The sequence below is a fragment of the Hippoglossus hippoglossus genome, chromosome 5 (assembly GCF_009819705.1).
Source record: "Hippoglossus hippoglossus isolate fHipHip1 chromosome 5, fHipHip1.pri, whole genome shotgun sequence".
Classification (NCBI taxonomy): domain Eukaryota; kingdom Metazoa; phylum Chordata; class Actinopteri; order Pleuronectiformes; family Pleuronectidae; genus Hippoglossus; species Hippoglossus hippoglossus.
This window is the reverse complement of record NC_047155.1, coordinates 18494818-18520160: the sequence shown is the minus strand read 5'-3', so window position 1 is coordinate 18520160 and position 25343 is coordinate 18494818. Positions and strand designations below refer to the sequence as shown.

The 25343-nt window shown below is 41.8% G+C and overlaps 5 protein-coding genes across 6 annotated transcripts in view; 3 read left to right on the top strand and 2 right to left on the bottom strand.

The window, feature by feature from the left end:
- The first annotated feature begins 484 nt into the window (after positions 1-484).
- On the top strand, positions 485-4169 carry cdab (cytidine deaminase b). Its single transcript, XM_034585360.1, has 4 exons — positions 485-729; positions 1493-1604; positions 1945-2002; positions 2982-4169. The coding sequence occupies exons 1-4, from the start codon at positions 528-530 to the stop codon at positions 3120-3122; spliced, it is 513 nt and encodes a 170-aa protein (XP_034441251.1). The 5' UTR covers positions 485-527; the 3' UTR covers positions 3123-4169.
- dnajc16l (DnaJ (Hsp40) homolog, subfamily C, member 16 like) lies at positions 3415-14424 on the bottom strand. The gene is made up of 15 exons (XM_034585356.1): positions 13835-14424; positions 13658-13724; positions 12913-13058; positions 11357-11532; positions 9866-10050; positions 9425-9529; positions 8593-8751; positions 8297-8427; positions 7913-8090; positions 7477-7659; positions 7310-7386; positions 7056-7136; positions 6701-6790; positions 5395-5565; positions 3415-5158 (listed from the first exon to the last, which is right to left on the bottom strand). The coding sequence occupies exons 1-15, from the start codon at positions 14011-14013 to the stop codon at positions 4663-4665; spliced, it is 2424 nt and encodes an 807-aa protein (XP_034441247.1). The 5' UTR covers positions 14014-14424; the 3' UTR covers positions 3415-4662.
- Positions 14425-15116: 692 nt separating this feature from the next.
- On the top strand, positions 15117-18643 carry b3galt6 (UDP-Gal:betaGal beta 1,3-galactosyltransferase polypeptide 6). 2 transcript variants are annotated; one of them, XM_034585359.1, is made up of 3 exons: positions 15516-15651; positions 15852-15960; positions 16293-17429. In XM_034585359.1, the coding sequence occupies exon 3, from the start codon at positions 16303-16305 to the stop codon at positions 17320-17322; it is 1020 nt and encodes a 339-aa protein (XP_034441250.1). In that variant the 5' UTR covers positions 15516-15651; positions 15852-15960; positions 16293-16302; the 3' UTR covers positions 17323-17429. The 2 variants fall into 2 exon arrangements, with proteins under 2 accessions (XP_034441248.1, XP_034441250.1); XM_034585357.1 differs by lacking the exon at positions 15852-15960 and having other exon boundaries at positions 15117-15633; positions 16293-18643.
- Positions 18644-20183: 1540 nt separating this feature from the next.
- LOC117761603 (protein FAM107B) lies at positions 20184-21371 on the bottom strand. The gene is made up of 3 exons (XM_034585637.1): positions 21223-21371; positions 20422-20566; positions 20184-20285 (listed from the first exon to the last, which is right to left on the bottom strand). The coding sequence occupies exons 1-3, from the start codon at positions 21360-21362 to the stop codon at positions 20184-20186; spliced, it is 387 nt and encodes a 128-aa protein (XP_034441528.1). The 5' UTR covers positions 21363-21371.
- Positions 21372-23745: 2374 nt separating this feature from the next.
- tmem167b (transmembrane protein 167B) overlaps positions 23746-25343 on the top strand; it is a 3697-nt gene continuing 2099 nt past the window's right edge. Inside the window, exons 1-2 of the mRNA XM_034585249.1 lie at positions 23746-23903; positions 25207-25338. Coding sequence (XP_034441140.1) covers positions 23894-23903; positions 25207-25338 — 142 coding nt within the window. The 5' untranslated portion in view covers positions 23746-23893. The remainder of the gene's footprint in view (positions 23904-25206; positions 25339-25343) is intronic.

Here is a 25343-nt window from a genome sequence, read left to right as displayed (position 1 = left end):
CTTTAGGCAGAGGTCTCAAATATAAGATATAAAGTCAAAGTTAAATGCAAACAGCTAAATGCACTTTGTATTTTAAAGTTATTCCATTGAGTTTTCAGGGCTTTCCTGAGCTGATATTAAAGATTTTGGACCCACAATGTTTTCAGGGATCATTTTAATGTTTGACGAATCCACATCATTACTGAAAGCCGTACTTATCAATAAAGATGCATATTTTCACAAACTGCCTCCTCTGTTATTTTACATATTAATAATAGATAACAGATAAGGAACAAAAGCAACTAGGAAAAGTGTTTGTCAAATTAGAGACGGGCACGCAACCCGTCCAAACCTCACTTTATTTGAATTGCTCAAAAATGTAGAAACGTGCATGAGTAATGGCAGCAACACAACCGCCCCTCCGTCGCCTCGGCACAGCATGTTGACATCCTCGCGCGTGATTGGCTGTGACTGCACCCTGTCGCCCTCCCCTCTCTCCCATTCACATCTAAAGCTGAGCAACAACAGACTCATTCACCGAGTCAGCCATGGAACAGGCAAGGATGGACAAAGTGAAGTTCAGCGTGGAAGTGATGCACATCAAAGACCAGGGCTCCAGACACTTGTCCCCGGAAACAATCAAGAGGCTGATCCACCAGTCCCAGGAGGCGAAGAAACAAGCCTACTGTCCATACAGCAAATTCAGAGTGGGGGCCGCTCTCCTGACCCTCGACAACCGTGTGTTCACAGGTAAAATACACAAAAGTAAACGAGTCTCCTGGGTTGTGGGATCTGAGTCAATATTTGGTATGAGGGTCGAAATTCAGGTTCATTCAGGATGTGAACATCTGCTTATTATTTGATAGTCAAGAATTATTTAAATGTGTTACTTGAATATATCTGTAAATCTCGTTGTTATCAGAGCTGCAGTATTACGCAACATGTGAGTTAGGTCAATGCTTACTGCTTTGTTGTCGTTTGAGGTCATCTAACATGTGGCAGGAGTGAAAATTAACATCCAAAGTACATGGAAATTGATCATTTGCTTGGTAGCAGTTAGATGTTAATGATTCCCTGACAACACACAAACGCTCAGAGTAAAGGTTTGATTTGAACGTGTGTCTCTCTCTGCAGCAGACCTTTATAAAACCCCCTCGCCAGGTCCTGTCACTTGCCTTAAATACATTGGTTTTACTGACTGGGATGTCAAATCACCAGCAACAGAAAAAGCCAAAGACAGGACTGTTCTGTCCATGTTGCTGGATAGTGCAAAGATTAGGGAGTCACGTGTCCCTCGGCAGAAATGTCTGGGGGGCAAATGGCTGGCCAACAGCTGTGAGTGCAAAGACCCACTGAGTAACTATTTGACTAGTTCAGAGGGGGTAAAGAGACGGACCCCTCTTTGAAGGGGAAAGGCCTGTTTTTTTTTTTTGCAATTTCAGGATTTAACTACCTATTTTTCCCAAATGTGACCAAACAAAAGCTGATGTGACAACATGTATGTGCTTGACAGGTTGCAATGTGGAGAATGCTTGCTACAACTTGGGGGTGTGTGCCGAAAGGAATGCCATGTCAAAGGCGGTGTCGGAAGGCTACAGATCATTCAAAGCCATTGCGGTCGCCAGGTACCCTCTGCCTCTCGAGTGACGCAAGACTGATTCTCTGACACCAGCAGGACGTTTCTCCCCTTGCATCATCACCACCATTACTCTATTTCCAAACCATGACTCAGTTATTGTACACGTCACAAAACCTCAGCAAACCCGAATCAAACTTCCCCCATTTATGTCCCACAACATGAACCAACCAACTGACCCACTGGTGGCGCAAGAATGGCATTACTCCGAAACATCGACACATACAAACACTGACGTCTGATTTCGTAATCAAGTGCTTGTTTGCCCATTTGAAAATACAGTTTGTTTTTGTTTTTAACTATGTTTTCTCCTCATATGCTCTTTGCAGTGATCTGAACGACCAGTTCATCTCGCCCTGTGGCGGCTGCAGGCAGTTCATGAGAGAGGTACGGTCTCTGCTCATCTCGCTGACGGAGCTCTCAGTTTCCAGTCTGTAAAGTATTAAGCTCTCGTTTTAGGACAGAGGAAATGTTTCTCAGAGACTTGATGGAGAGAGCAATCAGACTTATTAGGAAAGTAAAAGAACAGATAAATAGACAATAATGGACTCAAGTAAAAGTAAAAGAGCCACATTAACTGTTCTACTTGAGCAAAAGTAAGTAGTTGCGTTTAAGTATACTTAAAGTATTAAAAGTAACAGTACTATCACGTTAACTTTAGTACTTGAGCAAAAGTTAGTACATGTGTTTAAGTATACTTAAAATATTAAAAGTAAAAGTAGGCTACCACATTAGCTTCTCTACTTGAGTAAAAGTATGCACTTGCTTGTAAATATAGTGATTGTATAAAAAGCAAGAGTACCACATAAACTTTTTTAATTGAGTAAAAGTAAGTACTACTACTAGTAGTCTAAAAAGTTAAAGTACTTGCAGGGTATATCCTGTTCCCTAAAACAATGGTCTACTACATCACACTAGATCAATGGTTCTCGGTGATGGCGTCTTTCGAATCCATTTTCATCGTTTCCTCACCAGTGATGCTGCTGCTGCTGCTGGGTCACTTTGCTCTTCTGAAGGAGGCGGGGTCTAATGTGACCTGCTTGCTCTGATTGGATCAGGGATCAAAATCTCATTATTGATTCCTTAAAAAGATATAATAGACATGTACATGTAACACAGTGCATTGTTTAAATCCAGTCGAGTAGAAAGCAGATATTTGCTGATATACTGTATGTAGTAGAGTAAAAGTCCAAACTAACTTTACATGAAAATAAATCTACTTAAATAAGTACAGATACATGAAAAATTAAGTAGAGTAACAGTAAATATACTTTCTTACATCTCACCACTCGATTTTGGACATGCTGTGTGCTTTGTGTGCAGATTTATCTACTGTCAATTCTTTATATTTTTCTTTCCTTTGCAGTTTGGAGCTAATTGGGACGTGTACTTGTCAAAGCCGGACGGCTCGTGCCTGAAGATGACTGTGGACGAGCTGCTGCCTTTGTCCTTCGGCCCCGAGGACCTGTCCATGAAGAAAGTGATTGACATTCCCAATGAGTACTGAGCCTTTATGTTGTAGCCAAACAAACGATCTTTGAAGGATCATGCCATGGTGCTGCATGGAACGCACATGCTTTACATGTTAGAAATTAGCTATATTCATGGTCAATGTTTTGTCTATTATTAGCTAATTGTAAACACATTTAAATTTAGTCTTTGTATACTGTAGCAAAAAAATTCAAGTCATTAATTTACCTACATTAACACGTTGAGAGCTGTATTGTTGTAGATATACAAAATATATTTATTAGTTAGAAAAAAGCCTGAAGGGAAAAGACAAATATCAACGCAGGTCAAACTCATCCACATATTTTAATAAATAAACTGTTTTAAAAGGAGTTTCTTTTAATAAGTTACACATCAGTATTTATTACAGTGGGATATGGATGTAAAAAGAAACAAAACATTCCGAGTTACAGTGCACTGAAAAATATTTCTTCGGCCGCAAATGAATCAAATACGGGAGACAGGGTGAAACATTTAAATTGCCAGTGCAAATTCCCTAAGCATTTATAAGTGATTTTAGGTCTAATTATTCCATGCATTAACATTTACAGGTTTCAGGGCAGGGATAATGTGGCAAAATTATGAATTTCTCCCTGATTCAGACAAAGAGCTTAACACACAAGTATAATCAGGCCATGTAACTGTAAAGACAAAAAGGGGGGTTTCAACATTGTGGGATCAATTTACTGAATATTTCATGTTCAATCCCTAAACAAGAGAATTAACACAGAGATAAAGCAAGACATGGAGATCTGGTCTGAGCAGAAAAACATCAGGATCAACCCTGACAATCAATCCTGCTTTAAAAATATAAATGTTAATGTTAATGTTGTTATGTGAATACGTTGGTTATTGCTTTTCATCATGCTGTGAACTTTATCTTTATACCTGGAATCAAAAAGGGTTGCATCAGCTCTATTAGCAAAACAAGGCAATGAATCAAGTTAAACTCCTAAAAAAACAAAAATTAATTGTTTATCTATAAATTCAGCTCAACAGGCTCTATTTGTAGGTTTCTATTCTCATTCAGCTGCTTCCACACAAAGGCCCACGTGGAGATCTGATCACATACAGCAGAACTGATCAGAGGGACATAATGCCAGAGGTTGCACTCATGACAGACATCTGTCCTAAATCACATTTTAGATGCTCTGGATGGTTCAGAGGCCTCAAGCAAGATAGAAATGGCACTGATCATGATCTGCGACTTCACCATTAAAAAATGCAGAGATTAAAGTAAAGGAGAAAATAACGCAAAGAAATGTATAGATATTTCTAAGAATACCACAGAGGAAACTTCTCCCCAGTTTTTGTTACATTAAGATTTCCTCCTGTCTTTGCTCTCTGTGCTGAAGACGTGATGTGGTGTCATGCAGCTCACACTTTGTCTTTGCTGTGTTTATCACATTCTGTAAACTGGTTGCAAATGTTCAGTGCAGTAACTTTACTCTGCAAAAGAGAAATTAAATAATAATTTGAAACCTGTAATATATTCTAGCAGTTATCAGGAGGCCATCTCAACCGATCTTACTCTGACCTCAGCTTTCTCTGGAAGAGTTAGCGCTTTCATCCAGTGAGGGCCATGCAGGGACTTGTAATCTGGGCAGGGTGCCCTCCATTAGTCTTTCCATCCACAGCCCCAGTCTGTCCAGCTTATGGTGCACCTCTATGCTCGTGGCCCTGCTGGAGCCTCTCTTGGGGCCAGCCCCATCTTCTCTGGAATGGGAGCGGGATCGAGAGCTGGAGCTGGAGCTAGACCTGGACCTGGAGCGGGATGATCTCTTGCTGTTAGAGGAAAATGACGTCTCCGATGAGGAGTCGCTGGGATCGTCCCCTGTGAAGACGGGTCTAAAGAGGCAAAAGTACTTCTTGTGGCCGTTGAGGGCCAGCACGTATCCAGCGTAGTCTGAAGGCTCCTCGTCTTCATCAGAGTGGCCCTCGCTTTCCGCAGCGTCAGAGGCTGAGCGAAGGAGTGACGGCATCCAGTGGCAGTGCTTATCCGCGTTAAGGAAAGAGAAATGGAGGGTCTGAGTCCTGTAGTGGCAGAGCAGTTTGGGATTAATAGGTGGAAAGAGCAATGGTTGGTAAAAAAATGTGCCCAGATAAAAAAGATAATAGATAGTGTTAGAAACACTCTATGACCTTTTCCCTGGTACTATATTTATTCTATATACATAAAAACAATCCCATTGTTGAAGATGTTCCTAAACAATACATAAAATAATGAAAAGTGAACAAAAACCTCCACAACACTGATGACTGACACTTACCCAGAGAAAGAAAAAACCTCCTTGGCAAATTTCCCGAGCAAGGCTTTTTTGGAGGCGTTGGTGAGCACCAGTACAACGTTGATGTGTCCAGGCCTCAGCTTGACAAGGTTACTGATGTACGTGATGTCCGTCAGCTCCGTCACCTCTACAAAGTTCTTCTTAGGAGGACGACTGCATGGACACAAGACAGACGGATGTTGAGGGGAAGGAAAGTGGGAATTACATATCTGTGGATTGAGGGTTTTGTCCCCTAATTGTTTATGGAGTTGTTGTCATAAGAGGGGATCCCTTCATGGCCAGACTGTAGAAGAGGAATACATAATGTTACCAAAAGGAATGGATCCTTTAAATACCTTGCTGGAGCAGGAGAGATTTTAAAATACTTACTACTCGGTCAAGTCAGTTTCTAGAGTTGAGATAGCTGGAATCTAGTTAATGATTTTTTTTTTAGCTGTGTCCTATACTTAACATATCTGGCATTACCCTAAAGAGGAGGATGCACTCAGCTGCTAAATTCAAGTATGTTCACAAACAACATTAAAGTGTGACAGTGATTTTATCAATTAGTTGGTTCAAACCACACTAGAGAGGGTTACTGTTAAACCTTTCACATATGTCTTCTCTCTTTTTTCACTCTATCACTGCTGGTCTGAGTAAAATATGAATGAATCAAAACCATATTATATCATGTATAATGAATAATTAAAGACTGTCCCATTGGGTAACAGAAGTGCTTTAGTTAGAACAAACCACAAAAGCCTCACAGTCCTGACACTTAGATACACGGACGTAAGTTCTAAAAAGCATCTCAGAGTTTGTTTGCTTGCTTAATCTCACTGTAGCTGTTTTCAGACAACAGAGTGTTCAGGTGAGGGGTGGCCCCTGGGTATATTGTGCAGGAGGCAGGACATAACGTTTAAATTCTGCTGCGGAGATCACAAGTTTTTGTTTAACGCACATCATCACTGGTGTTGGCTCTTATCATCAAAAGCTATTGAATCTTGTTGTCTAAGTTGACATCTATCTTGGCGTCTTCTTCGTTTTCATCCTGAGATATTAGCATTCTTTTTTATTTTTTTTAAGTTTTGTGTCTGTTGTGCCTTACAAACGTTATCAACACACCCACTCCCTCAAAGTATTCTCACATGGGCTTACTCAGGTATTCTTCGGACATTTTAATAGCAGGCTGGCTGGACAAAGTCCAGAGAAACTGACTCAGATATCTGCGTTCTCACATACAGCCCATCTGGATAACTTCAGGAGAATGTCCAGAGTTCAGTGCATGTCTGAAAGCAGCTTATGTTACCTTGAAGTACTTGCTCTACTGGATGCATCGTCCTCAGTTTGTGGTTGCTCCTTTGGCTTTGGTTTCCGGGGTTTGTTCTCACCTGGCTCACTGAAAATAGACCACGGAAAGGCAATCATCAGCAAAACGCTCTGAATAGAGTTGGAGCGACACTATTCGGCCAGAGTTTTACTCAACTGGAGCGAAAAACAGGAATAATCATGTAGAAATCAAAGACAAATTATCAAAACAATAGCTAAAGACACAGATTTGTCTTGAAGAACTATTCAGTATCATTATGTATAAAATATTTTTTATTCAAGTCAAACGTTTAGGCATCTTATTATAATGTCTCAGGCTGAGCTGTGCCTCTCACCTGAAGGCCTGGATGATGACGGTGCCAAAAAGAATGAAGAGAGCTGAGAAGATCAAGGACAGAATGGGCATCATCTCTCGCCTTGAGGAGAGAAACATGTTGTTATTGAAACATGTGGAGTCCATATCAACCAATAATAGGAGGTGCCTCACACTATGAGTGTGTCCGTGATGCAGGAGAGTGATTCAGCTTCTGATACATTTCACAAACATCAGCTAAAGTGCGGCAGACTTCCTGTGGGAGTGTCGTCTTACCAGTTTGAATAGAGAAGGTCATCATATATTTGAAGAATGTAATCATACGCGACATTCATCCAGTGAATTATAAAAATCTGAGAGAGGAAAAAAAGAGTGAGAGTGTTAAACAACGAGTCCAATTAGTCACACGATAGTGGTGGGAGTGTGTGTCTGCTGCGACTTACCGGGGCCATCTCGTTGTTGAGTTCTGGCAGAGTGGCGTCCAAGCTCAGATACGTGGGATCCTTTTGAAGGAGCTCCAGCTGTTCGTGGAGGCGGTACTTGTCTTCTTCGCTGCCGTTCCAGCCGCCACTCACCGAGCGGTACAGGACCTTACCCGCCTGGGTCCGCCTCTCGAGGATCACCACCTGTCAGCAGCATTAAAGGGCACTTACACTGTGAAGTGAGGCTTTGCAACAAATCTGTGATATGACTCATTAAGTTGTGTGTGTTCTTGCAAGCTCGTTTGTTTATAGATGGAAAATTTAAATTTACAAAAATAGGTTTTTACTGTATGGTATTAAAAAATAGCACGCGTGTGTGTGTGTGTGTGTGTGTGTGTGTGTGTGTGTGTGTGTGTGTGTGTGTGTGTGTGTGTGTGTGTGTGTGTTTTCCACTGACCTGAGGTGAGATTGAAGCCTGATTGTGGAGCAGTGCCTGACACAGCTGCGGCTGCTGACGCTGGTAGACATATGCAAAGCGCAGCACGTCTTTTCTGTTGGCTGTGGCGAAGTCGAGGAAAGCCTTGTTGCCTGGATGAAAGGCTTGGTCCTCACCGGTGATCAGCAGCACACAGTACCTGTGAACCGCTCAGGTCAATCAAAAAAGCCTTGATACCCTAACGTTGCTTATCCAACTATTCCTTATGGAACTTAGCTTCTTACAGTTGCTGTATTATTAGTAAGTTTGTTTGGTTAAATTGGCAAAAAGAAGACAAGAACAGGAGAGCCATGGAAGATATAAAGATTAAATGCAGGTTATAATTCTCCTAATAACATGTCTTACTTCCTCCGCCGGTGGAACTGCTTGACAGGACACAGCTCATCAAAAAGCTTCTGGTTGACGAGTCGCGGCACCTGCAGGAACTTGTTGTTGGAGACAAACTCATCCATGATCTGTCGCTTCAACCCTCTGGCCTGGGAGAGAGAGAAAGTTAAAGGGGTCTAAACAACGTGAAAGAAAAAGTTCGAGCACATTGGCTGTGCAGTTTAAATGTAGCCAGAATGTTCAGATATAGCTGGAGGGATTATTTTTAGAATTAATGACGCAGTGGTCTCATGTGCAGGCAGTGCAGGGTGTACCTGGATGATGTCGACGGGCTTCTCTGTGTCCTCTTTAAACAGCATCATGGTGGGGGCATATGTGTTTATGTTGAACTGCCGCAGGAGCCGAGTGCAGTGCGTGTCGCCCTGGTCCACGTGGCCGAAACGCACGTAGTCTCTGAAGGCAAACGCTGTTAACTGGAGGGTGGGAAGATTAGAGCAGCACAAATAAACACTTTTAAAAGATGGAGAGAAAAAATGTGAAGGAGGAGAGTTCAAGGCAAACTGAGAACCGATACTTAGGTAACAAGTCGATGCCAAAATTCTAAAAACGTCACGGTACTCTTTTGTTTTTACAGTACTGTAGGTACCGAACAATAGGATGGTTGCCGCCACTGCTTGTCCCGCCACTGGGACATGTGATGTTACCAAAGTATTTGAGCTTTTTATTGGTAAAAAACACTTTTAGTGAACATTTTGTGACGTGTACCAGTTTCCCCATTACATTACATAGATTACATTGGAACCACTGCCAGCAGAGACGATCTACTGGAATGATTCATTTACATACCCACATATATAAACAAAGGGCCCAGGTTGAAAACTATACTGCCAGTGCATTTGATGATAAAAATAAAACAAGGCTAACACAACAATAAATAATTAGTGAAAAATAAAATGATCTCTCAAGTGGAGACAGATATTGTAGATGCTGCTTGTTGTGTTTAATTTATCTGTTCAGCACTGTGTGTGTGTGTGTGTGTGTGTGTGTGTGTGTGTGTGTGTGTGTGTGTGTGTGTGTGTGTGTGTGTGTGTGTGTGTGTGTGTGTGTGTGTGTGTGTGTGTGTGTGTGTGTGTGTGTGTGTCTTACTTTGTAGAGCAGGGGAACAATGGGGACTTGGTCAAACAACAGAACACTGGGCTTATTTTCCTCATGCCAGTTATCCAGAAAAGTCAGGTAGTTGTTATCTGTGATCTGGAGAAACAAATGAAAAAAGTGAAAAAGAAACAATAGAAATTAATTCAAATGGAAACAATGGGAATAAATTCAGAACAGTAAGCTACAAGCCTTTCAGATGAGAAGTTAAACATCTTCACGAAACTTAAGCAAGTCCTGTTGATGGCTGAGAATCTTCAAAGACATGATGACTTATATATAAATATATGTTACCTCCACCAGGTCTATATTTCCAAGTATAATCAGCTGGGAATCATTAAGCCACAAAAAACAGCTTTACAGGTATTTACTTATCAGGTCTATAAATTCTATTTTAAAAAGTAGCACTATCGTATCTGTGGTAGCTGCAGTTACCTTTTCCACCAGTTTGTAGGGAAGCAGGTCTTCAATGAACTGCCGAAGGTGTTCCCGTACCACAGCCTGATGGAAGAAGGTCACCCTGCCGTTCACCAGCCCAATGATGGAGGGCGCACGGTGAGCTCCCAGCTGGTTGGCCAGGCGACGCTCAGAACCCAGGTCCACGATGCCAATACCCACACCTGGTGTAAAGGAACAAATACAATCATAGCTGATACAGTGGAGCAAAAAAAACACAAAGCTCTCTGGTAATGAAGGAAAAATGTAAATATTACATTATAATAAAAATACAATAGAACCAGAGCGGCCTTCTTACTGACTCTCATTGACTGTGGGCTCATAGACTTTAAGTAATTTTACTGCACAATATATTTCTATTTGACCAATCATTTTACTTTACTAATGGAGAGCTGTTGCTTGGAGAGACTAAGCGACAAAGAATGATGAACCTACTGTGTGGTTCCCCTCCGCTGTACAGAGCTTGTTTTAGTGTCCTTTACCTTGCTGTCATGGCTTTACAACCCACAGCTCTGTTCTGGCTGATGGTCAGCAGCTGCCTTTCTGCTCACAGCAGCAAAGTGAACCTCTAAACTAACTGTGCGCTCACTAATAAAAACTAAACAGCAGGCAGGCAACGTTAGCAACTAGCTGGTGAACAAAGTGAAAAATTTAGCAGCTTCAGACCCAAATACATTTCTTAGCAGATGGAGAGGAAAAGGAAGTGAGACAATATTGGAACTCATTTTTGTCTGTTCACCAAGACACATTTCTATAAATGAAGGCTAATGCTGCTGCTGTTGGTTTAATGGGTTAACGGACAACTGCTAACTTGTTAGAAATAATATAATATGTCAAACATGTGCAATATCCAGCTCGTTGTGATGTTCTGCACCAAAGTGGACAAAAAGGGGAAAATGATAAGAATTTAACGCGCACATTTTTCACTAGCTTTCTTTAGACAAAAACATTGTTTATATCAGACTAAGTGAAATATGGCTTTAGGTACTGACCAAACTTTAGGCTACATCCAGCTAAAATCTCTGTTTATATGGTGAACCGTGAAAGCAAATTCCACAGTTTATTACTGGTGTCATTTGCACAGTAAAGAGCAGTGGGTTACAATAACATGCAGGATATATACTGTATTTCCAGGGATTAAACATCAGACTTCATATAATGAACATTGGGTATAATTGGCAGAATTAACCCAACAACTTAAAACTCATCGGTACCATACAACTGTTGCATAGGCCGGAATTTCTCCCTCGCCTTAACTCCCTATCCCTGGAAACCAAGAAGAACAAATAAACCCTGATGAATAATTAAAGAAATTGCCATCTCTCTGTAGAGCATCTGAACACATTTGTCCTAATGGCTTCCACTGAGCGCACATCAGCCGTATGTTGGGATGCTTTCAGGAAAACCAGCGGGGATCCTGAGGGTTTTCTGAGGGCAGAGAGAAAGGGAGTCTAGTGACAGCAGACTTACCCAGCGGCTCCAGCTCCTGCACCGTCTCCTTCCATACAGGCTCAATGTGGACGCATGCAAAGCACCACTCAGAGGTCACTTTGATCAGGTACGGCCTCTTGTGGCTGTCTGGAAGCACGTCGCTGTTAAACTGTGCGTGGTGAAGCAGGTACTTGCTGTCGGCAAAGTCCCTGGACCTGGAGGAGCAACACAAAACAGTGGAGGCATAACAGTGAGTCTGTTTTTAGATGCAGCCTCAGTGAGTCGGTCAGAACTTGACCTGTGAGAAAACTGTCTGGGACTCCAACTTGTTTACTCATCCTGATTCATGCTGAGTAGAGGCAGATATGCTCTACCAAGAACTTTTAGCTTGATAATCAAAGAAAAAAGGGCTACATTTTCTTTTTTTTCTTCCCTATCAAGCAATTAGTGAAAACTTTAAAAGGACAAATTTAGATTTAATTCAATGTCTTAAATTGCTTAGATATTAGATATATAGAATTGCTTAGATAACTGCCCTGCAATTGTACACCTTCACCAACCAAGTCAAGTAGCAATGACCTTTGACCACTATATTCTAATCAGATCACCATTGAGTCAAAGTGGACGATTTTGCCAGATGTAATGAAATTCCCTCCAGGCCTTCCAGAAAAATATAACTGCTCATATCTAAGACGGCAAAAAATAACATATTGTCATATATTATTGATTGACTAACTTAATAATAATAATAATAATAATAATAATAATAATAATAACTTAATGGGTTTGCACAACAGGACTTGATCACACTAGTTTACAAAGCATGACCAAAATCTAGGAAAGGGACAATAACTACTCCACCTGAAAATCTTGTCTTCTGGATCAGGATGGATTTGTTTGTAATTTCCTTGATTATCAATAATTAAACACTAACACAAGGAGGAGCCCAACCAGATAGACTGTGTATAAAGATGGATGACGTGACAGCTCCCAAAAGTGAAGCCAAAGCATCTCAATCTCCCTCTGGTGGCTGGCTACAGTATCGATCATAAACCCCTCAGATGGGACATGGACCAAACTAAAAAAGTCAAAGTTAAATACATATTTGTATGGTTACTGTCATTGTATGTATTTGGTTTTAATTAGTTATTTGATGCTATGAAAAACAGGGTGGGACGTCCAAAATGACAGCTGAGTCTGACATGTGATTGGTCCAGTGTGTGTATCAGTGGGACCTTGATAGGTCAGCGCCATCCCCACGTCTGTCCTGGATAAATTCTGGCTCCAAACGATGTCAAAAGCTCAAGATGGCAGCACCCATATCCAGGATATTTAGGCTTCAGTTTTGTCCAAAAGGAGTAGCAGAGATTTGTCATCCATCTTTATTTAGAGTCACACCACCCACTACACAGGTAACAGCTGCTTACTGGTATGTAGATATTTGTGACGACACTTTCAGCTGCTCATCTACACCTCTACCAATGGTGTCTTAACAAACATATGGCACGGGACAAATTTAAGCTTAGGAATCCAAACTAAATAAATCTACCAGTGTTTTCTGATTCTGACTAAATGAATAAAGTGATGGTGAGTACCTGGGGAAATGGAAAAACGACTCATCGAAGTAGAAGCTGTTGTGGAAGCTGCGGAAACCGGGATGCTGAGACTGGCCAAATGCCTGGTTTTCATCCATCTGGCCGTAGCGGTCAAAGTTGGACCTTCGCTCTTCATTCGACAAAATCTGAGAGAAAGGCAGAAGTGAGAGGATGTGTTGGTAAAGGGATAGTTCACCCGGCATAGAGGGCACGAGCTTGTGCGCTGTGTGCGCGCAAACGTGAACGCAGCTCCAGGCAGGAGGATATCAGATGACATTTAGGATAAAAACATGTGTGTAAATGACGCCATTTCGAGTCGAATTTGAATGTCGGGGCCTGCCAACACTTTGATGACACCACAGGAGCAGTATGGAGGCAAGTTGTGTGTTTTTCTATCGTTTTACGTTTGAAGAAGATGTCGCCCAGTTACTTCAACTTTATTGGATTTGGCTGCAACGCTGTTTACCCCTGAGACTCCAGAAATGTGGACTCAAACACTTCACCCCCCCCCCCCCCCCCCCCCCCCCCTTCATCGGCATAGTGGTGAGTAGATAATGAGTGAATTTTCATTTTTGGGTGAACTATCCCTTTAAGGATACTAAAAATGAAAGCGAACCTGACACAGAAACAGAGAGAGAGAGAGAGAGAGAGAGAGAGATGTGGGAAACACTGCAGATGAGAGGTGTCAGCTGGAGCGTGTGTGAAATTGTGTACATGTGTGTGTTGTGATGCATTTTATACCCACCCCATATGACTTGGTGATCTTGATGAACGTGTCCTCAGCCTTGGGGTCCTTATTCTTGTCCGGGTGCCTGTGGAAACAAGCCACACGTGGCAGGGTTAGAAAACATTAGGTGACAGGTGAAGAGGTTTCAGGGGAATAACGTGAACAGTGCGGATCGCGGTGCCGTGAGTCACCCACCATTCTCTGGCCAGGTTCTTGTAGGCTCTTTTGATTTCCGGATGACTGGCGCTCCTGCTGACCCCCAGGATTTTATACGGGTCATAGTCAGAGGCTGTCTCCACCGACTGCTCACCCAGAATCAGCAGGAAGATGGCGAGTAACACCGGGCATATCCCGCTGGCTCTCCTCACCGTCATTGCTCGCAGCTGTCCCTGCTCCACCGTTGCCGACAATGTAACCAGCTACCGGCAAAGTTCAGCTTCAAGGCTAATGAATGACTGACAAACTACGCATTTACATGTCGGGTTAGCTGACTTCAGGAACGTTAGGTTTATAAACAGAGGAAAAGACAATGTTTTACTACGATGAGGCCATTTTCTGAGCAGGACGCTAGCAAAGCGTCACTACCGGCACTGGAAGATTGAGCTTCCGGTTACACATTTCAACATAAAAGCCTCGTAAACTAAATTCTTGATTGGTCGTTAACCTGTATTTTAGAGGAATTACAATGAATGAAAAACAAATATAAGGTATCCATCCATCCATTCATTCAAACTTTATTTTAAACTCGCTAACATGAGGTAAACCTAATTTACAATATTGTCAAATACAGAAAATAAACAAAACATTCCAGAGGAATGAGAACAATCAGAAACAGTACATTAGCTAAATATAAAAAAGACCAAAAGTAAAATCCTTAGGAATAAAAACAGTACATTTAATTAAATTTAAAGTGAAAGATAGATAGATGGATGGATAGATAGATCTTCTTCTTCAATCTTCTTACAACTCCTTACTGGTGATAGCGGAGCTGAATGAGTCTTTCGAAGATGACTACTCCGCTGTCTGGTAAAGCTGAAGGTGAGATAAAAGAGTTAAGTTCCCCATCCATTGGGCATGGTTAACATGGTTCACATTGTTAAAAAGTGTTTTAATTTTGAAACTATCAAATATAACATCCGGCTTTGGTGTCTTAAGAGTTGACACTGCAACCCTAGACGCAAGGTGGGCGGAGAGTCGACCCTACCATGCCCCTGATTGGCTTATTCTAATGTATTCCCAAATTTTTTACCAATCATCAATATTCTTGCCTAAATTTTACCCAATCAGAAGCAAGGCAGGGGCGGGTCTTTGTCCATCTTGGATGGGGGGGGGGGAAATGCAGAGGACAGTGGAGTGCGCATGCTCCAAACATCAGCTGTTCACAAAGTGCTCTACTGTGATTATTGTCCCTGTTCAGATGTCCTCTCTCACATGTAATATCTTTATATATATAAATCTCCACAGCCATCAGTATACATATACATTTATATACGTTCATATACTGTGGTATATTTTGTGTCCACAGTTAGGGTTCGAGTTATTTAGGTTGTAAACACTTTCCTCTTAATAATAACAGCAACACAGAGGAAACAAAGTGTTTTTCCACATGAATGTTTATTATGGGATTTTAGCCTGTTCTCTCTTCAGGGGGCTTCACTTCCGGTGTCGTCACGGCTGCTGCACAGAAGAACCTCTCTGTTCTTCACAAGAGATGAATACTGCGCTGTGTTAGCTGGCTCAGCTAACAGGCTAACAGGCTAACACCCCCTCTCTGCCTATTGTTACCTGCCTGACAGACACCGCTAACCGGGCTGGTTCCACCCTCGTCTCCGGGTCACGATGAGCAGCCTGCGTGTGCTCACATCCAGCGGACTGAGCTGTGCGCGGAGCCTCCCCCCCTGCTAGCTAGCGTTAGCTCCACGGAGCCACTGTATGTGTGTGTGGGCCGCTCTGCCTGCATCATCACCGGGACTGGTACACTTCACTCCGCTCAGGTAACCGACACATCCTCGGTATCGATCTGTGCGCGCTGCTGTGTGGTCGATGACGAGTTCCGATACTGAGCTTAGCAAGCAGGTGGTGCTACAGAACCGCAGGTGAGCAGGTTTTGCTCTGCTGACCTGCCCTGCAGCTGCTGCTATTCCAGGTCAAATGTGTGATCCATGTGCAGAAATGATCATCCTAAATGTCAAAAAAATGAAAACGGGTATAGACGCTGCTGCCACGAGTCCGATGCCATAACTGACACAGACACCCCTGATGCGCATGCATGTTTGTTTACACCTGTAATGTCTGTGGTCACAGCAGTAAAACAAGCTGAGGTAAATATGCAGAGCGGTGTGATTACTAACTGCATCATGGAATATGGAAATGTGTCTTATATATATTTGCTTGCTCCCTCTCAGCCTCTAGTGCCATCCAGTGTAGAATACATTTTAAAATGAAGGTTGTTTTGCAATTTCACTGTATTTGTTATCATCAATCATAATGCTGCTAGTGTTATATTGAAGAAAGCATACAGCTTAGGTAAATGAATTACCCAACGATTCTGAAATGAAGAAATGAATGGTGAAAAGAATATTTTAGGTGCTTTTATGAACCTTATAATTCGAATTGCAATAATACTAACAATCTTTTGTATTTTTCGTTCCAGACACATCACGATGAATCTGTTACGTCTCGTTTGCCGCCACAAAACAGCCCTGGTCCTCGGCACTGTTTGCAGCTTTGCCATAGTTCTTGTCTTCTTGGCCAAGTGTACCTCAGAAACCTTGAAACAGGGCCACCAGGATCCTCCAGGCTTGGCCCCTCGTGCCAACGTTTTGCAGCCCCGTCCAGAGCCGCACAACCCCCTCTCTACAGCCAAAGACTTGTCGGCATTCCTCGTGGTCCTTATCACAACCGGACCCAAGTACACCGAGCGGAGGAGCATCATCCGAAGCACCTGGCTTGCCAAGCGGGACTCCGATGTTCTTGCCATGTTTGTGGTGGGAACTCAGGGACTGTCCAATGACGACATGCAGAACATCAACACAGAGCAAGGGCGGCACAAAGACCTGCTCTTACTGCCCGACTTACGAGATTCCTATGAGAACTTGACAATCAAGCTGCTCCACATGTACTCCTGGCTGGACCAGAATGTGGAGTTCAAGTTTGTCTTCAAAGCGGATGACGACACATTCGCTCGCTTGGACCTCCTCAAAGATGAGCTGAAGGGGAAAGAACCCAACCGGCTCTACTGGGGCTTCTTCTCAGGGAGAGGCAGAGTGAAAACAGCCGGCAAGTGGCGGGAAAGCGCCTGGGAACTCTGTGACTACTACCTGCCCTATGCACTGGGCGGGGGCTACTTCCTCTCAGCCGACCTGGTGCGTTACATACATCTCAACGTAGGTTACTTGAAGACGTGGCAGAGCGAGGATGTGTCGCTGGGGGCCTGGCTGGGACCAGTGGATGTCCGGCGGACGCATGACCCGCGCTTTGACACAGAGTACAAATCGCGTGGTTGCAACAACAAATATCTGGTCACACATAAGCAGAGCCTGGAGGACATGCTGGAGAAACACCAGACTCTGCAGCGCGACGGCCGGCTCTGCAAGGAGGAAATCAGGCTGCGACTGTCCTATGTGTATGACTGGAGTGTGCCACCCTCACAGTGCTGCCAGAGGAAGGATGGCATTCCTTAAATTTCAAACCATTGAAGTTGGCTTTTGATTTGTGTCGTCTTACTCTGTGAAATTAAGGGATAAGGTTTTTCACGCCAATTCACGACTATTACAGGATTTAAAGTTGTGTAATTCTGTTAGACACCTCATTTCTAGTTTTTAAAAAAACCACTTGATTTAGAACAGGTCTGAGAAATTATAATGGAGTGGTTTTTAGAGCTAGTGTTCTTAGATGAGAGAAAAAGTCATTAAATTATTCTATTTCCTGCTTCCGTAAACAGAATAAAGGATTCATACAAGTGTTCAAGAGGTGAAAGAAAAATCCAATCAATCTCCACTAGAATGGGGTTTTAAAAGCACAAATCTACAACTTCAAATGGCTGATAAATATTATCCCTTGACCCTGGATCAGAAGCCACCTTCCACCCTCTCTCTCTGTTGACCTGTAAACTCCTTTGGCCTTGTTACTTTGGACCCATGATAATGTCGGTGATCTCCTTGGCACCATGTCGGTGGCCTACTTCTCTCACCTCTCTGTGCTTCTTCTGCTGTACCTCTCGCTAAATATCTTCCAACTCTATGTGTGCAGTTTTAAGTGTCGTAGATAGGAGTGGGAAACGCACATGGTAGTCTTTAACCCTGCCATGATGTTCTTTTTGTGAAAGCAATGTTTTTGTATTTAATTTATTATTAATTTATTCCTCAGCAAACGCACCACACTGGTACTGAGTCGCGACAGGAGCACAGTGGATGGAGTTTGCTGTGTGTGAGTAGAATAAGTATTTATAAACATGGTGGGGGGGGGAAATCACATGTAATTCACATAACTAAATGAGAAGAAATGTGAATGTTTACGGTACTTGAGGTGTTTGGAGTTGCACAGAATGTGTCTGAGGAAATGGTTGAATGTGTTTTATTCAGCAGGCCTTCTCACTCATTATACTGGAGCCCACGTGAGGAGTCTGGGATGATATTTACATCCATGTAGTGTCTCCTGATTCACGTCACTACATTTTCTTTATAGAGATTTCAAGTTTGTGAATGTTTATTTGCAGCACACCACAGATACAGGCTACGTCCACGTTAATACTTTCTCGTAAAACAGCATACCACTAGTAGTCAAGTCATGACCCAATCTGGAATCAAACATGCGTGACTGCATCATCACTTCCAAAAGTCTCCGTTTCTGTCCGTCCAGACGAAACCCCAGAGTTTTCAAACTAAAACAGAGCCAGCAGCGTTTCCAAAGGTCTCCATTTTAGGGCGTATGTGTTTGTTTATGTTTTGGTTTCAAAACGCATCTTCACCTTTGCTACCTTTACTGGCGCGCACACTACGTTGGTTTACTTTTACTTTGGTTTACTACTTTAGTTTTCATGTTTCTAAAATGGAGACCTTTGGAAATTATGACATATTCACCCTGGTGGGTCTCATCAATGAAGACTCAACTACCAGCAGTGAATGCAAAGCCTTGCTAACCGCAGTATTTCCACTTGGTCATTGGATCAAGAAAAGACATTTCTGGTCTTTTTACCAATGCAGTTTTTCTTCTGTTTTCATAGTATTTCCTGCCACTAACCAACTGACAGCAGAGAAGACAATCTGCTTCCTGTTACACCTGTACACATGTGATAAGTGTATGTTAATGGATATGTTGTACGTGTTTTCAGGTGTGTTATTGTGTACAAAGATTATTTATGACCCAGAGCTAAAACACTCGCCTGGACAGAGATTGTTTTTTGAAACGCTTTTTTAAAAATGAAAATGTGTTAGTGTGGTCGTAGCTGGAGAAACCTAGCAGCTGGCACTTTGTCACTTTTTAACCAAGTAAAGGTCCGTAAATCATTATTGTAGACTTATTTTATCTGATGTTAAGCTCTATAACCTTAACTCACTCCGTGATGTCAATAACTGAGTCTCAGAACATGTGAAATGTGTACAGCAGCTTTGAGTAAAGGAGACGACACGTAAAAGGATGAACGGTTCAGGAAATAAAGAGTCACAAGTTTCATTCCTGTGGCTGCTGTTTTCTCCCCGTTGTCACAAGCAGATTCTGATTAATCCAACTTCAGTGTTTGTTTTTATGTACTTGATCCGCCTCCCTGGATGTTTTATTAAACATTTTATATGTACTCCTGTTGCTTATATTCTCCCTCTATATATCTATAACATGTTTTGGAAGGAGACTACGTACACTGTATTTGAGTTGTCAGTTCCATACATACTAAATGGAACTAAAGGTTTTGAGTTTAAGAACAGATATTTTTTGGGGGGTGGGGGTCTTAAATATAAACATCAGATTAAAAGAAAATACATTTACACTGGAATTTAGAATAGAAGCTCACAAGTCTATTCCTCTCTGAATTTGGTAGTGATGGAGGACATGAGCACGAGCACCACAGGGCTGGACCGTGTGAAGAATACCCATAACATTTTTTAGCGGTGCAATGAAAACTTATCAAACAATGACAAATAGTGTTTATTTGTATTAATAGAGGGATACAAGAAGACAAAGTGAAAATATAAAATTATTCTAAATCTATGAGTGCACTAGGTTTTACCTGTTTTCTGCTTTAAGGCCTCCAGTAATTCTTAGTTTTAAAGAGAGGTTGCTTGGGCTGAATTTTTGATACCTTACTTGCTACTAAATAGATTTTACATTTAGCACACATCTAATTTTAGTAGAAAATGCTAGTGATATGATAGCACTATCGAGTGCTGGACTAAGGACAAATCATTTCCCTAATCTAAAATACAAATTTCTTATACTGAAAATTTAAAAAAAATTCTTATATAGATTTGGTTTTAAAAAATGGCTTCAGTGTCTGCCATAGCTGCAGAGGACGATCCTCCAGATGTAACTGCACTATTTGCTCTGGTTGTCATGATGAAAAGGTTTGGACGTGCTTCAAGGTTCCTCTCACTCGGACGAACTCCGGCACATTCTGCTGGCTCTCGTTCCTTTTCTTCTCCTCAAGCTCACACTGCAAGACAGGAAACCTCTAGTTGGGACAAGCTCCTTAACAAGGTTCTTTATGTACAAATAACTGCAGCTATCCTCACATATATCCAGAAAGGCTATAGGTTGTGGCCTTTTCCATCTTTGCTCTCACTACTTACGACTTGTAATCTCTGCTGTATCGTGCGAAGCTTCGCCTCCAAGTCGGAGGGAGGATGGAGAGCCAGCTCCCTCTGCTTGTGCTGCTCTCTCTGTTTGTGTTCCAGGACACGCTGCAGCTCCGGCTCTCTTCTCGGCAGGAGACCTCTGTGGACACATGAACAAAAGTTTGTTGAAAATATGAATAGAAAGGTGGCTCTAAGATAAGCTGTCAAAAATGTTCAGCATTGGTGAAGCAAGACAAAGAACACAAAGTGTGACGTTGGTGCAAGACAACATACAGACAGACATACTGTAGAGATACACAAACACCTGCGGCTTTAGTTACAGGTATTATTTCTGCTGTCTGAGGCACAAGAGTGAGAACACCGGCCCCCTGCTGAGAGATCAGCGGTGATCTCTGCCGAGGCGTTGTAACTTTGACTCGAGCAGCGTTAAACAACACCTAAGCATTATCGCTTATCCTCGGTCACAGCTCGGTCACAGCTGGGGTCAGCTGAACAGGCGAAGCCATATAGAGGATTCCCCGACTGAGGCAGCAGATGGACAGAAAACTGATCTGTAGAAATATCTCTGCTCTCTGGTAGAAGTTTCTATTTCCTTTACCACAGATGCCACATGGAAAAACAGAAAAGTTTGGTTTCTCACATTATTAAAACAGTTGAACATAGAGTTGAACATGCAGGTCAAGGTATTCAGACCTTTTGGTTTAGTTTATGCTCATTGACAGTATTTGAATTTATTTCCGCATAAGCACCTGCTGCCTCTGTGACCTGATCATACAGAGTTCAGGGTTTTCTCACCGCCTGTGGCAGAAGAGCAGCTCTTGGTGAAGGGCTCTGTGTTGGTGAGAAGCCACGATGGGATTTGGCGGCTTCCTGGGCTTGATGAGGTCACCATCCTCCTGTTGTTGACTCTCAATCACCTGGTGAGGTTGGACCATCCAGCAGTGATGTCTCTCTGACGAACATAAACCAAGGCCAGCACACAGTCACATATCACTGTTAGCGTTTGATCCAGTAGGCTACACACAGTATGAGTGGAACGTCTGGAACAGTGACTTCTGAACAAATGTGGATATTCTTTCTGTAGATTCAATCTAAAGATATAAAATAGATTGTTTCGATTGTACCTCACCTCTTCCGTTTCGTCTTTGTGACACCTGAAAAAACAGAACAGAAGGCAAGTAAGTAATCTCCATTTACAGAATAGACTTTTCAATTTGCAAATATGTTTTAAACTTTATACCATTTCTAACCACAACAACAAGTTATTGCCAAAACTAAACAGCATCCAGTATTTAGTTTTTGATATGAGTTGTCAATTGCATAAAAAGAAGAAGAAAATGCTCAATGCTAAATAAACTAACCATATCTAATTTTCTTTAATCCCACATACAAAAGCTTACTTTACTTTGAAAATAAGATTGTTGTAACTTTGTGTAAAAATGTACTTTGTGTAGCAAAGGTAATACTCAGGGGTCCTCTGGGACTTTCTCTTACTTCATTTCATAAAAGTATTTAATGTAATGAGGCCCAATGTGGATTTTCAGTCCTTTAATATCTGAGCAAAGAACAAACTCTATCCATTAACCAATCAGTGGCACAGGACAATTCAAACCTGATTTTGTGTCTCATATTTTATGATTAAACAAACGATAATTGTATTAATTCTAACTTCACAGTAGCATTAATTGAATCTCACCTGTGTGCAATGGTAGAGACGCATAGTTGAAAGAAGAGATGTGCTGAGGTCTGTTTTAACAGAACCAAGAGCAGGAGAAGAAGAAGAAGAAGAAGCAGCTCAGAGGTGTTGTCGGGATGAACGACGTGCTGCAGCTCCTGTGACGCTGCTCTGAACAGCTGGGCCTCACTGGCCTGTGATCAGATCTTATTAAGTGTCTTACAGCCCTTTGTTCCCTTCAGGGGAGAAACTTCTGTTGTCCCACAGGCAGCAGCAACAACACATGGAGGGATTAGGATGATGAGGATTAAGATAATGACACGTGGGAAGAAACAACAAAACAAATATGGCTTTTGTATCTGTGCTTTATGAATCCAGTTGTTCACAGCAAATTCTACTTTTTGTGTTCAATCTATCAACACTTGAATTTCCTCGTGCACATTTTATGCTTACACACTCCTACTACTACAACTTCTGATAATACTAATAATCATAACAATACATTTAATTTATGTAGCACTTCACATTATGTAGCACTGCTCAAGGATACATAGGTTAAAATACATAAAGACATAAAATATACATTTATCACACTTTAAAAGCAGTTTTGAAGAGGTGAGGTTTGATTGTTATTTTAAAGGTTGGTAGGTCGGTTCATTAGTCAAATATTTATATATTTATATATTATACATAATATGACAAGTTCAGTGACATGAATAACGTTATGACAACAGTGGTCAGGGGATGCTCCAAATATCAACAGAGATTTTGATTGTGATGGGAAAATATGCAGTACTGAAAATAATCATTTGGAAACGATCACGCTGTATGAATACCAGATTCGGAAATGTGTTTTAAAATATATATGTTTGTAGTTAATACAGGTGTTTATTATTTTGAATTTGTGGACGTAGGTATCATTTTATAGAAACAGCCTGACCATAATGCACATGAAAGTCTAGGTTGTTAGTAAGTCTAGCCCTATAAATATCAACTGATTAAAATGTCTTGTAATTGCACGAGTCAGCCACAGAGAGTCGTCGTCATGCCAAATTTGAAGGTGCAGCATTGGGCCTCCTCAGGCGGCACGAGTTCGATTCCCGGAATGGGCCAATATATGACAGTTCCATGGGTAGTACTTTTTTGAAAGTCATAGAGCTTAAACAAAGGCCCAGAGTGACCATAAAATGATGCACAATGATCCCAAAGAGAAACAGAGCCACAACTGTCACAGCGACCAAACAGTCTATTATAAACAAAGCTATTCTGAACGAGACAATAAACAACAAAAGAGAGGCAGAGAACAACCACAAAGACACAACAAAGACACAAGATGTCCATACATATTTGTAAAGCAATCATTAAGAGACAAAAAAACACCATAAAGAGACACAAACGACAACAAAGAACCACAGGTCGGGGGTCTTTAACCTGTCTGTGCTCAGGGGCCCATTACCTCATCATCAGTCCATGTAAATAGACTGAGATGAAGATTCTACTATTCGTAAAACAGGAAATAATAAGTTCTTAAAAAGTGTCATCGGTTTTTGACTTGAAATCGGTGAAAATGGTAGAGGCTGCTGTAAATCATATATTCCAGTAGGGGGCAGTAATACCCGCAGGACAACAACAAACACGACACGAAAAAGAAGAATGGAAGCAAGTGAAACCGGAAGTGTCAACCGAGAGACTGCGAAGTAGCCATCACATCTTGACTTTATATTCCATGATGAAGTGCTAGTTTAAGAGGAGAAACAGTCGTGTAACATCGTCAGAGAGCAAACTGCGAACATGACAAATGGTAGGTGAACCGTGTCGTGAAACCGAAGCTAAGAAGGACGTGTAAGTTAGGCTAGTTTTATAACAGAAGGCTAACGCTAGCTTAGCTGTGGACGTGGCCCCGAGCAGCTCTGTCAGTGTGTTAGCACCAGAAACTGATTCTTCTTGTATCACTAACTGTGTCACGTCGCTTCTGTGTGACAGTAACAGAGTCACTGAACAGTTTGATGTCCCCCGGGGAACAGCTCTCGTCTCCAAACCTCCCAGTTGTGGAAACATCGAAACATGAGTGGCTACAAAACAACTTGCTAACTAGCGTTCACCTGGTTGTCTGGCTAACAGTTACAAATCCAGGTAGACAGCTCGATCACAACAATAAGCGACCAAGACAAGAAAACACTAACTAAACTTGCTGCCACTGCGAGTAGTCCTGGCCTGAGCAGAGCCATCAACACGGTTTGAATACGTGTAGTTTAAAGGGAAATTCCATATGAAGTCACAGTGTATATGTTGCTGTTTGAATGACTTTAATTAGTAGAAGTTAAATCAGCATAGAAAAGAATCTGTCTGAACCTAAAGGGCGAGGCAGGTGCAAATGTTTCATTAAAACTAAATGTACTGCTGAATATGTTTGTATACCCTTGGAAAACTAAAGTTACATTTAACAGTTTTTTTAGTTTATCAGCAGTATTTGTTTCTAAATGGTCTCATCTCCCCTGTCTGTCTCTTGGCTGTTCTTCTGAGCCTGGGCGATATGGCTGAAAATGATATCAAGATATACATTTTCACATCAGCCAGTATCAATAATCATCACAATAAGTGCTCCTGAGGGAAGGCTGTGGGTTTAAACTCTTTATGAGCAAAGATTGAGAAACACTTACACAGCAAAACATTTTAAAAATCTGAGGTCAGTCAATTGTGTCATACACTGTGGTCACATAATGCACAAGCATTATATCAATATATATAGGACTTCTGTTATAGCGCTATAGTTATTGATGTTGTTTTATTGCTCAGCAAAGAGGCTTTTTAACATCCACACATTTAAAAACATTCAAATACATACAAGTGCAGGAGCACCACAGCAAAATGGGTGGATTATACTCCATGTTGTATTTTTCATCACTGACAGTCAGCATGTTGTGTGATTCATGATTAATATCGACCAGTCTATGTAAACTTTCACATATTTCTAAACTCTAGACGAATCCGTCTATTGAGTTTTTGTTCTTTTTCTCATTTAATCAGCAAACATATTTTTGGTGAATACATTGAATAAGCTTTGCATCATGTGCTGTGTGATATTCTCGTCCCCTCTCCTGTAGTGTACTCTTTCGACGGCATCTTGGTGTTCGGGCTGCTGCTCATCTGCACCTGTGCCTACCTCAAAAAGGTGCCGCGCATCAACACCTGGCTGCTGTCAGAGAAGAAGGGAGTGTGGGGCGTCTTCTACAAAGGTAGA